Raw genomic sequence first — 12,531 nt, forward strand, 5'->3', positions numbered from 1 at the left:
TGATAAGACTTAATGCAGCTGGGCTGAATGGAGGCATTCACTGAAGATTACAATTCCTGCTGAACACTGACTGCGCTCACACAAGTGTTGGGGTCACAGCCATGATCACACACACACACACACACACACACACACACACACACACACACACACACACACACACACACACACACACACACACACACACACACACTCAGTATGGCTAGTTGTGTTCATTAACGGTTCCTGTGCAGCAGAGGAGATTGAATTCAGTTGATGAGCAAATTATCTGTTATCAAGTTTTATTATGATTTTTTTTTTTTAAGCTTTATTTTACAGGTCAATTATTTCCTAACAGTTTATGATAATATTACATAGCCATTTTTAAACACAGCTTAATTCATTAACATTTTTGAAGACAAGATAAATCAGTCAGGATCTTTCAGCCTATATCATGTCACCTCTTTATGAATCAATTACCTCTCAGTGCTGACTTTTACATTGTAAACTAACATTAAACATAACATTAAAGCAGAAGTGAGTGATCCGGTCGTTTTCGCTAATGCTGCGTTCCAGGCAGGCTTTTGAAATCGTAAATTACAGCTTCAAGTCACAACTTACGACTTTGTAGCGTTCCAGGCAACCCACTCGTGTTTTTCCGACCTGTTTTACCGGTGAAAGTCACTATAACGGCCACTCGTAACTTCCGACCGGTGAACTCGTACCAGATCGAACTGGTACCACTTCACGGTCGGAAAAATACGAGTTTCCTTGAACGCACCATAACAGTCCTCGTCGCTACGTCACCACATTCACGGCGTTCCTTGGCTGCACACACAGCCCTGCATGCCGTTCTCTCTCCTCATTGGATAAAAACTGTAGGATACGATAAATGTTTTCTCTTCGGCTCAGAGCAGAGCAGAGGGACTGACAGACCCGTGTTTCAGTCCAAACACTCTATGTAAGTGATTTCTGTCGGAAGATATAACTATTTAAGACTTATATTAACACAAATATATCACTCACTTCTGCTTTAAAGTAATAACAAAACTGAACTTGTTTAAAATCCATCCTAGAATTAAGATCTGCCTTTTTCTATCTTTTATGCCGCCCTCCTTCCCAGGCTTCCAGTCCACCAATCCCACACAGTGTGCTGCACAATGGGTTCATTAAGGCTCCCTTTGCATGCCTGAAGCTCTGGGTACCTGGGCTTAGCTTGGCTTTAACTGCTGCTCTGAGTGATGAGTTGATAAGAGATGGCTGTCCACAGGCCCACATTGTATGTCACATTAAAGCTGCAGTAAGCCGCTTTCGGAGGACGGAAAAAAACAGACTCACAGAAATGAGCCTTGTTGTTGTGTTGTATCAGCGCTGAGACATTCGGCAGACACTGAGTCCTTTCTCTGAGCCGACCACTGAATAATATTCCCCACTTTGACTCAGACGCTGAGCTGTCTTTACCATCCACTCGTTTATATTATTTCACTATGGCTTTGTTTTAGACCGACATTAGCACGGTGATAAAAAATGCCCTCCCCACTCATTTATTTTTCTGAGACATCTGTGTTGTCACAATGTAGCTGCTGATACAAAGGACTCCTGTGAAGAGACTCAGGGTTACTTGGCAAAAGAAAGTTTAACCTGGCGCAGCCTTTTGGTGCAGTGGAGTGGACATCATTTGGCAACGTGCTGCACTGGCCAATGAAATGTGTGTGGGTGTACATTTTTGGTAGATTACTCTAGCCTGTTTATACTGTTTATCATGTGATCATACTGTAGTGTTATAGCATGAATTGATTTCCAGCATGTAACTTTCTGGAGTTGTAAAACACTTCATCACTGTAGAATAGAGGTGATGGAAACTGCTCAGAACCAATGATGTATTAGTAGCTAGGTAGTAATAGGATGCCTTCACAGTCATCTAGTTAAAACCAAAGCTTAAAAGTAATTCGGGTCTCAGAAATTTGAATAAAGTTGCTGTCCTTAAATGCATATAGGCTAAACTAAATATCCAACTTCTGTAACTATACATGCCAACCTAACATGAGTTGCTTCTTACATACAGTCGGATCCTATTCAAATCTGAAGACCTCATTTATGGTACTTTCAAACATTTCAGTTCTACAGCTCTGGTCCTGATTCACAGAAAACGATCGTGCCAGTTATGTCATTTGACTAATGCATATCAAAATTGGAAAACTTGGAGAAAAGTAGAGCAATCTTCATCCAAGATACTTACTGCGTTTCAACGACAACCTTGGGAGTAGTAAAACTATACTACTGGTCAAAGGTTTGAGAGCTCCCCATTTTTTCAATTGTTACTGAAATTTCTGCAGTTCAGGTCCAGCGAGTGACCTTGAATGGCACAAAGATACTGTAAGTGGAAAATTTAATGGAAAAAAAATTGGTTCACCTCCAGTTTTCCTGTACCAGTGGAAATAAATTGAGTCCTTAAAGTTAATGCAAAGAATTCCTACAGGTTGGCAACGCACAAACCCTCTGTCTGTACAGACTGTGTAACTACACCCTCAGATGTATCATTAGGATCACACTGTACTCCAGGATTATGTAGTTGTATTGACTGCTACAAGAATGACAAGAAAAAGAAAAAGTAACGAAGATGATTAGTCAGAGGATCATCCTGCACTAAGATAATTAGCCACAATAATAGACAAACAAAACCAGAAAGAGGCTTCACATGATGAAGACCAGAACAGTCTCCAGACCTGAACCAGATAAGCTGTACTGGAGGTCATAAACCTTGGCGGGAACTACTGCAACAATGTTAGGAAGAACCCTCTGAGCAATACTTGATTTCAGTGAACTCTGTTGATCGAATGGATCACAAAAGAACATCTAAAATCCAAAATGATCTACATGAGTTTGACACTTAAAGACTGTTGCTGGAAGTTCCTGGAATTCAATATATTTGTAAGTCAAGTAATGCCATCAAACCACTCAATGGCCTTTGTGTGTCCCCAAATTTGTGTGTCAATAAGGCAAAATGTCCTTAACCCTTAAATGCTTCCAGGAATTGTGTTGACTGATCCTAGTCTGGGACCTTGGGGCTGCTCAGGAGGGTGAACACTGACCACTTGAAGTGAAAATAACTTTATTTATCCTCATAGGGAAATTGGTTTTCATCGTAAGCCCAAGGGATTTCAGTAACGCCAAATAAATAAAACATAGACGCATGGACATGGATATCACCTTCTTCACACCTTGGTTTGGGTGCAGAGTAGGGAGAGAGAGCAAGCACTAATACAGGAGCAGTACCAACAATAACAATAATATATAATAATATTTTTATATGCTGAATTTTATTTGAACTTGATTTATATTTGAGAAAGTGAAAGTGTAGAAAACAGTTGTTTAATATTGTGTGTGGTGTTTTTAATCATAATTTTAAAAAGAATAATAATTAGTTAAAAAAAAAATCAATATATTTTTTTTAATCAATTACTTGACATTTCAGGTGACCCCATTTGAATTCCAGGCGACCCCACATGGGGTCCCGACCCCAAGGTTGAAAAACACTGCCCTATCAGTTTAGAGGTGTCTGTAACTTTTCTCAGCTGGTTCACTGTGGCACAGTAAGAGATGTGCAGATTTCGGGATAAAGCACAACTACACAACTAAAGAGAGCATTTAAACCGAACTGAGGACTGTTGTGATGTTCTCTGTTTGAACCAGAGAGGAGTCCTTCCAGCCGATTTACCTGCAGTCTGGTTCACCTCATGCTGCTTTGACTCATGCACCTCACTCTGTTTCAGGCTAATGTAACGGTATCCATCCTATCCATCTTTTTTTGATACGCTGCCTCTGTGCTGGAATCTGTGGCCTCTGTAAATATTTATCACAGTGATCCCCAGACTCTGGCAGCAGCAGCTCTGCAGCAGTGAGAGGTGAGGGGGTTTTTGGGGGTACAAGGACCAGCTGTGGCCAGTTCTGGGAAAGTCCTGGTGGAAATATGATTCCTGCAGCCTCCTCCTCCTCCTCCCCTATGGGCCTGGCCTGTAGCGGCCCCGATTAGCTCCACTGTTTGTTTACATGTGGTACAGTCAGCCTGAGACTCAGCTCAGCTCTGTGAGGAGGGGGAGGGACTTACAGGCAGCTACTGGAATGTCTTACATCCTCTTTATGGCCTTGTTACTCCTGTAGGGAGATTTGATTGAGTTAACTCACACATATGCACACACACGTGCACACATGCACACACATCCAAACAGTCATGTGTGTGTGACCCTTGTTTGTGATGTTTATAAGGGGTTTACATAATGATGCAACCTTCATGAAACTTCACTGAAAGGTTTCAGATAACTATGATTAAGCCTAAACACAAAAATTGAAACTTATATGTGAACTCTGAGTAGACAAAACTTTGATTAGATATGTATTTCGTTTGCTTTTAAGCTCTCAATTTTTCATTGTGCCAATTTTTAATTTCACAAACTTTAATTTATTATAAATCACATAATTTGAATTTTGAATCATTAGGTGCAAATAGGTTCAAACTTAAAGGACCTCATGTTATGATTTCCAATAAGTTACAAAAAAAAGTTTCTTTACACTAGTGCCAGATATTTATATAATTGAAGTATTTTGCTACCCTTCCTACTCTTTTTTTATTCTGTTTGAAATGCTATTACCACATTATTATGCTGTGATTACAATGTACAAGTCTGCCTCATTTTGTGTTAAAGGTTCCAGACTTCCCTCTTTTATTTGAAGTGTTGATCCATAAGAAGATCAATAAGATGTATCTTGCATGCTTGTATGCTTTTAAGAACCAAAAAAACATCTCCATGTAGTCTCTCTGGAGCATAGTAGCAACAGCTTAGTGAGCCAATCAGAACAGAGGAGACTCTGAGCTGCTCTTCGAGTTGACTCACTGTTTTCTTAATGATAGATAATAAATAGATAATAGATAAATAGCATATTTCTGGTAAATACTCAGAGAAACATATCCCGTGTGGCTGGATGATGGGACGCCCCAATGGCTGGTTTTAAGAGCTGTTTGAGCATAATGTTCAGAATGTACCAAAGCTAAACTTAAGTTCAAGTCTCTTCAGTAGAGAATACTATCTTTGTACGCCATAGTTGTGTTTTATTGTCATAAACTACACATGTTAGCACTTAGCAGAGACAAAGCCAGACTACTGAAGACTCATATAAGATGAAAAACGAGGGCTGTGGATTTTGTCCTGTCTATTACACTGTAGTTAAAAGGGAGAAATCATCACAGTTAAAAATGTTTTAAATACACAAGTGTCCTATGATCTTTTCAGAGCACGATAAAGAACTCATTCATTGATAATTTAAATGTGAACATTCTCACCCTAAATCTCCCTGTTCCCTTTTGGTTTTCAGATGTAAAAACAGATGTGTGTTAATGGTCTGAAAATCAAATAACAAATTGGTCCCAGAAGATGTTTTTAGAGATTTCCTCTGAACCAACCTCTGCTCTTTAACTTTGTATCCTGTTGTGACTGTGAAACCTTTTTTCCTCTGTTCAGGGTGTCAGCAGACTGCTGTCTTTTCATTTTTTAATCTCCAGCCATCTCCATTTCTCCTCCTCCTTCTCACTCCATTTCCTCTCCCATCTGAAGGGAGCTGGATCTGAGGCTGTGAGCGGTGTGTGCCTGCACTTCACTGTTGGAATGTGTCTGAGGGAAACCTGCCTCAACTTGCTTTTCTTTTCAGACGTGGAGGACAAAAGGGATGCGATGGTCAAAGAGGATGTAATGGCTTTTGCAGACTCATCGTGTCTGGTCTGGTTCACCCTTGGGGGGGGCGGGGGGGTCAGTATATGCCTGCCTTACTGCATTTAAGTTCTGTGTTGCAGTCAAACAAGCTGTCCTCCCTTCTCTGTCCTCTCCTTGTCTTCACCTTGCAGGTGGCGTATTTTGGAGATAGCATGAGGTCAGACATGTACCCCGCCAGCAGCTTTGGGAAGTGGGAAACGGTGATGATAGTGGAGGAGATGGAGGGGGAGGGGATCCCGAGGAGCGATGCGGCGATGTCTAATGAGGCCCAAGTGGAGCCTCTAGAGAAAAAGGGAAAGTTTGAGGTAAGTTCACAGAAGCAGCTGTTTCCGTTTAGCGGCCAGTAAGGCACAGCCCTCTCCCTTCAGCCCCCACCCCCACCTCTGTCAGCCTCTCCCCTCTTCCTCTGGGTGACTGCCACCATTTACCCTCAGAGTGAGTCGGTGCATACCTATAAGCTTCTATTGTGTCATGATCTGTCCGTTTGTATACGTACATTAGCTGCAAGGGAGGATTATGGGTAGGATTTGATAGTGACTTGTCATGTAGAAGCGTGTAAAATCACACATATTGACACAGGTATGTGTTCAAGTTGTGTTGGAAGGTAGTACATGCAGTGAATGAGTCTGTTCATGACTACTAACATAACACACCTGAATCTCTGACTGGACTATATGAGGTGGCATTGCATTGTGGGTAATGCCATCCCTGGGTTTTGGGAGGGAAGACTGCATGGAGTAAAAAAGAGATGGAAGCTCAGGTTCTGCTGCATCCATTTAGATCCTGGATGCACATATCCATGATTAATTAGATTAATTAGAACTCTGTTGTCTGATGTGTGTTGTACTGACTATTTATTTATTGTCTATTTATTGTGGGCCATGTAGGCCATACAAACCACGACAACCTGCTGCTCAAAATGAATTGCCCCTTGTGGGATTAATAAAGTTGTTTTGAATTTGAATTTGAAGATTGATCAGATAGCATCATTAGAAAAGGCCACTTATCAGTGTCATGGAATTTACACTCTAGCACCAGGGTTCACATCGTGAACACATCAGCACAGGCACTTCTACGCACACACACAACATGGCAATGGCATAACTTACAGTTTGTAAAACGTTAAAAGAGGCAACAGCAGAAATACGAGGAAAAACAAACTTAATCGGACACCATCACCTCCTGAATGTGGTCAGTTTCAAGAAGCTTAACCATCACCATGAACTGCTACTGTGCCTTTGATGATGGCATTGATAATAGTAGTGATCCTGAATCAGTAATCAGTCTAAAAACAGTCACAAGATTTTAGTTTAGAGAGAGAGAGAGACGCTCACCCACTTATTCAAGAGCTAATAGTCAATGATGTTCAACCAAGGCCTTGTCCACACGTACCATTTGGGAGGGAAGACTGCATGGAGTAACATTTTTTGCAAAAAAAATTCACATCCACGCCAACTCGTTAAAAAAATGTCTCTGTCCATATGTAAACGCAAAAATGCAGATCTTTGTTTACTATATCCATGACAACCGTCATGCTTGCATCTACAAATCCATTGCAAAAAGGCCGTAAGGCGTGGATGATAGGCCCAAACACATAGAAAAGTATCCAGTTTCAGCCGTTTGTGCTTACGTGTGGACAGGGCCTAAGTTGAAAGAAAAGTTACAAAGTGTCAGTTCTAGGTCTTAGGGAGAAAATCTGAAGCAGCCAATATAGCTGTAATCCGTGCATCTCTCACATTAACCAGCAGGATACTGTAATCCTGGCAGTCAAAAAGTGATGAGTCATCTTTTGTCAGTACACACAGAGACCATGACCTGTTTTTCTCAAAAATGTAGAGGACTGTCCAAAGCTGTTACTTCAACCGTTTGATCACTGCAGATGTAGTTGTGTCCAAACAATGATGGCTTACCTTCTAGTGCACAGTTCAAATTAACAACTCTGTGTCAAAGGTTTATTTCAATTCCAGTTAATTAGAACTTTGTTCTCATTGTCATACTTCTAGTGATGATTCCTATCAGTTGCTGAGGTCTGGGAACGCAACCACACATCAATCAAAATGGTTGAGAAGCTGCAGGGCACTATTTTGGCTAATGGGCTTCCCCACCCATCAACTAGCTACGCTACTGCCCTCTGTGCAACGTATGCCTGAGGAAGCTGTCAGTATTTACATACATTAATGTTAATTTGCAGATGTAAGGTTGGTCCAACATTACTGACAGATGAAATCTTGGTGGTGATGAGATCAGATTAGATTTGATGTGGGGTTCTCTGGGGTACTTAAACATGCTCTTGCCTTTTCTAACTCAGGCTTCACTTGAAAATATCATCAGTTCAACATTTCAGACTGGAACTCCCGTCTTTCTTTTCTGTTTTCACTTGTCAATCCACCATCTGCTCACTGGCTTTCTTTCTTTTAAACTTTGCTTTCAACCAGCTCTCCACTCTGATAACCCAATTTTGCCAATAATGTTGTCTTTTATAGTGCACAATCAGACTGAGATAGAAAATAGGTGTATAATGTGGTCCAGCTGGGGATAACATAGATATCACTGGCTCATCCCAGTTAAAAAAACAATGACCACTGTCCCCTGGCCCCTAGGTTTGGAACCACTGACACAGTTGGTGTATTACCTTCCATAGATTCAGATCAGATCTTCTGCAGGAGCACCAGCACAGAAAGTAATGTGCTGCTTAGGACAGGGTCATCCGCAAAAAAGTATTATGTAGGGCTGTTTGATGACAGTAGTAATAATGACCTATACTCAAAATAATTCCTCCATCTTTAAAAATATGTCAGGAAATCATACTTAATTCTGGTTTTTGGTTCCTTTTCACATATATTTAGAAATGTATGTGATAACATCATGATACGCCTCTTTTTATATCTTGTTGCTGTGTTTTGCAACAGCTCCTAATGTCATTAGCTGATCTTGTGCAATGTGCTTAATGTATTTTTTGAGGTTTGTTAGGTTGGTATCTTTTCACATCCCCCTTCCACATCCTGTTTGTGCAGCAATTGCTGCTTATCAGCTTGTTCTACCTATAAAATGTATTGATGTTCTATAACTGATTATGAATAAGCCAGCAAGGTTTTTTCTTAGAATAATGATTCATTGCATTTCTGAAAATAACTCTCAATGCTGTCTGGTTAAAAGCCAGATTGAAGTCTCTCTATATTCCCTCTGCTCAGAGTAGAGTGAGCGCTTCCTTTAATCATGTCTGCACTTGCCTGAGAATCTTAAAATCTTGATGCACAGTTACATAGTTTGGTTTGTGATTGTCTCAACAGGAGCAGGGCATGAAGACACCATCTGCCGTGTCCAACCAGTGGGGCTCTTACTTTGTCGATGTACATCAAAGTGGAGGAGGGGATGAGGAGAGCCAGAAGCTGACCTGGTGCTCCCACTGCATTCACAAATACAGCACCATGGCCATCCCTAGTGTTGAGCACATAGCAGGTATGTAGAAGGAGAGAATAAAAAAAACAGGACAAAAATGCTCATCATGGTTGGATGGTGATCAGAAAAAGAAGATTGTGAAATAAGACTGATGGGAAAACTAGCCACAAATAGGGTTCTTAAAATAGTCCTTAAAAGTAATGTCAACTCAGCAATGTGGCTCTTCCCAAATAAATGTATAGTAAAGCTGTTAGACTAAGTGGGAGATAAGTTATAATGCTCTTAGGTGGGGATAACACCTCTCCTCTGGATAGACCACTGTACATTTAGACTGAAAGCAGTGAGAACATCCAAGCCATTCGTCCTTAGTGACAAGCGATGACATGCAGGTTGCCAGCTTGTGTAGGGAGGTGTGGGTGTCCTGGCAGCTTTATGGTAATGAGCCCTGATGCTGTTGGTGGCATCCAGTCTGAATGTAGAAGTGGTCTGCTCCAGACAACACAACCCAGGTTGTCCCAGGTGAGTTGAAGTGTAATCTGGATGTCGATATGTTGATGATGATTCTTAGCTACAGTTTGAATAAATCCATATCAAGATCCAGATTATGAGAACAGTTTATCACGAACAAGACAGTTGTGCATCGAACACAGCATTTCAACTTTTGTCTTTACCAGTGGGTCAAACTGAAAATGAAAGAATGAGAGATGACATGGTTGAGGCCTGGCATAGGGTAAATAATAATGGGCTCAAACTGATTTTGCTTGATTTAGAGAGATGACTCTGGAACACACAGACGGACGGACAACCTGTTAAGGCTTGATGGTTTCCAGTTGACTTGATCCAGGGCCGTTGTATAGGGGAGAAAGGTGATGATAATTCTAGGGGCCCAGCGTCCAGTAGGACCCACAAAAAACTCCAGTAGTCTAACCTTTGTATGACTGATTTATTCTGACTAATACTCATAGTAATGCTGCATTAGCATCAAAACAAAGTAGGCTAAATAAAAAATGATAATACATACGTAGTCTAAGAAAAAAAAAACTGGAAAAGTTAGGGGGTAGGGGCCCACTTTAGTATTCTTTAACTCATTGAGTGCCAGCCCTTTTATAAAATGGTCAGTGCCATGTGCCAGCGTTCTGGGGCATTTTGAGTAATATGTCAAGACCCAGAGAATATTTTGTACTATGACTCTGAAAACACCAAACAGCTCAAAGGAAAGAGGAGACTCTCTATTTGACTAGGGAAAAAACCATTTGTTTGTACCTTGTTCCATTCTTGATATATCTTAAGTTGAATAGAGCCTGGTTGCACCAAAAAGACCACTTTTTTTCTAGAAAGCTGAGAAAAATGCATTTTTGTGAAAGAGAGTCTCTCAAGAAAAATAGTGATTTATCCGTTTTAATTTTGGCTTCAAAAACATGTAAGACATCTGAAAGTTTCATTTCACATGTTTTTTCATTGACCCCCCCCCCCCAAAAAAAAAAAAAAAAAAACAAACAAACAAACAAAAAACAAACAAAACAACAACAACAACAAAAATACAACAAGTACGAGCGGTTGCTGCCCCCTCAGCCTCTCCTACGCCCCCCTCCCCCTCTCCTCTCCTCCTTCTCCTCCTGCTGCTTCCCCTCGTCTCTGAAGTAGGGAGGGAGACGTCATGGCGTCTTCAGCCTCTCTGCTGGACGCGGCCGCGGCAGCGACTCACCGCGCTGATCTCTCGGTTCGTCGTCACGTCGGTCACTGACTCCGCGATCCGCCTCCGCTTTCGCTTCGGCATTTCGGTGCTGATCATCTATGAGTTTACCTTTCCTGCCTCCTCCGATCACTTCATGCTGGAGCTATGCTAATAGCATCCGTTGCTAAGCTTTCCTCCAGCTCCACGTTACACTTGTTCCAGGCTCTGCCCGTCGTTTTCTCTAGAAATAGAAACTTTTTCCGACTTTCTTATCTCCGTACCGATCACGCTCGTCTTCTCCTTCTTCTTCACTTCTTGCTCTGATCTACAGTCTTCTTCGTTCTACACATCCCAGAAGCCCCAAAATTACTCAGAGTGTGCGCGAGAGCGTCCCCATTTACCAGCCGCAGAAAACTGCATTTGACGTCTATGAACGTCAGTGGCACTCAAGCGTTGGATTTTGATTGACGTCCATAGACGTCAATGGCACTCAATGAGTTAATGGGGCCCAGAATTCCTAGCAACGGCCCTGCTTGATCTCATTGTTCTTCTACTGTATATAAAGAAGATGTATTGTGAAGGGCTGCATGAAATTGACATTGACAGTGCTCTAACATTAAATGAGAGAGTGGTAAAGCAGGTGAAAACCATATTAATGCTAACAGGAGAGAGCAGAGTGATAAGTTTGACATGAGTCTGTTTTTGATGGAAATAGTTTCATAGAAATGAACATTAAATTGAATTTATCAAGACAACAGGTAAACAGTTTAGTGTGTTTTGCGTTCGTTAAATCACAAACAGCAAAACAAGAAAGTTACATCTGTTTCCTTCAACGTGGCATCAATCAAATGTGTTGCTGTCTGTTGTTTAGAGCACACTCATATGCTACACATGCATGAGAATCGGATTCATGGTGTAAAAACAGGAAGAAAACAATCTGATGTTCAACTTTTAGTGGTTCAGAATCTGCCACATCAAACAGTCGCTTCATCTTTCAGCACAGAAACACTCACAAGAGTCAAAACAGCGACTGAACCAGAGACAGATGTGGAGCCAAAGTCAGAATTACCACTGTTGCAGATCGGTTCCAGGGAAAAATGGTGTTTGTCTCCCATAGAATGACGGTGCCAGGGTTTTTTTCACCCTGAATGTGGCTGAAAGTGCCGCAGATTTCCAAAGAAATCTCAGTTTGATGCATTTCTGCAAAAATTGACTTGGCCAGTTAGCGATGGCCGACACGTGTCCCAACCGCTCCACAACAATCCACTACATATTTGTTGTAAAAAAGACGATAACACACGTCAGAAGCAGATCAAATCCACTGACATCTTTTTGCCAAAATAACTAAACACAACAGGACACGGGGTTCAAACACTACTGAACCACAGCCAGTGGAGCCTCTTCTGTGTTTCTTTGCTCCAGTTTAACAGGAGTAAATGTGCCAGCCAGGTGCACTGACAATGCAAATCTGTTACCAAACGTCAATCACTCTATTTTACACAATGATATATAACCTTGTCAGAAATAATACATATTTATATATTATGATTAATTTACCTCAGGAGGTGAGGTTGGTGTGCAGGGCATCAATATTAAAAGTATCAGTTTCTGCCCACCAGACTACAACACAGCCAAGGGGTGTTTGTACTGAAAAGGCTCCAGCAGTGTTGGTAGGGGCTGAAAAACATGGACACCAGGAGTAAAGTAGCAAAA

The 12,531-nt window shown here is 41.3% G+C and overlaps 1 protein-coding gene across 1 annotated transcript in view; it reads left to right on the forward strand.

Annotated features, from left to right (window-relative positions):
• Positions 1 to 12,531, forward strand: part of nt5dc1 (5'-nucleotidase domain containing 1) — a 68,295-nt gene that overhangs the window by 52,745 nt on the left and 3,019 nt on the right. Inside the window, exons 10-11 of the mRNA XM_084000594.1 lie at positions 5,876 to 6,049; positions 9,035 to 9,203. Of these exons, the coding sequence (XP_083856720.1) occupies positions 5,876 to 6,049; positions 9,035 to 9,203 (343 nt within the window). The remainder of the gene's footprint in view (positions 1 to 5,875; positions 6,050 to 9,034; positions 9,204 to 12,531) is intronic.

The sequence above is a fragment of the Trachurus trachurus genome (genome assembly GCF_905171665.1).
Source record: "Trachurus trachurus genome assembly, chromosome: 24".
NCBI lineage: Eukaryota > Metazoa > Chordata > Actinopteri > Carangiformes > Carangidae > Trachurus > Trachurus trachurus.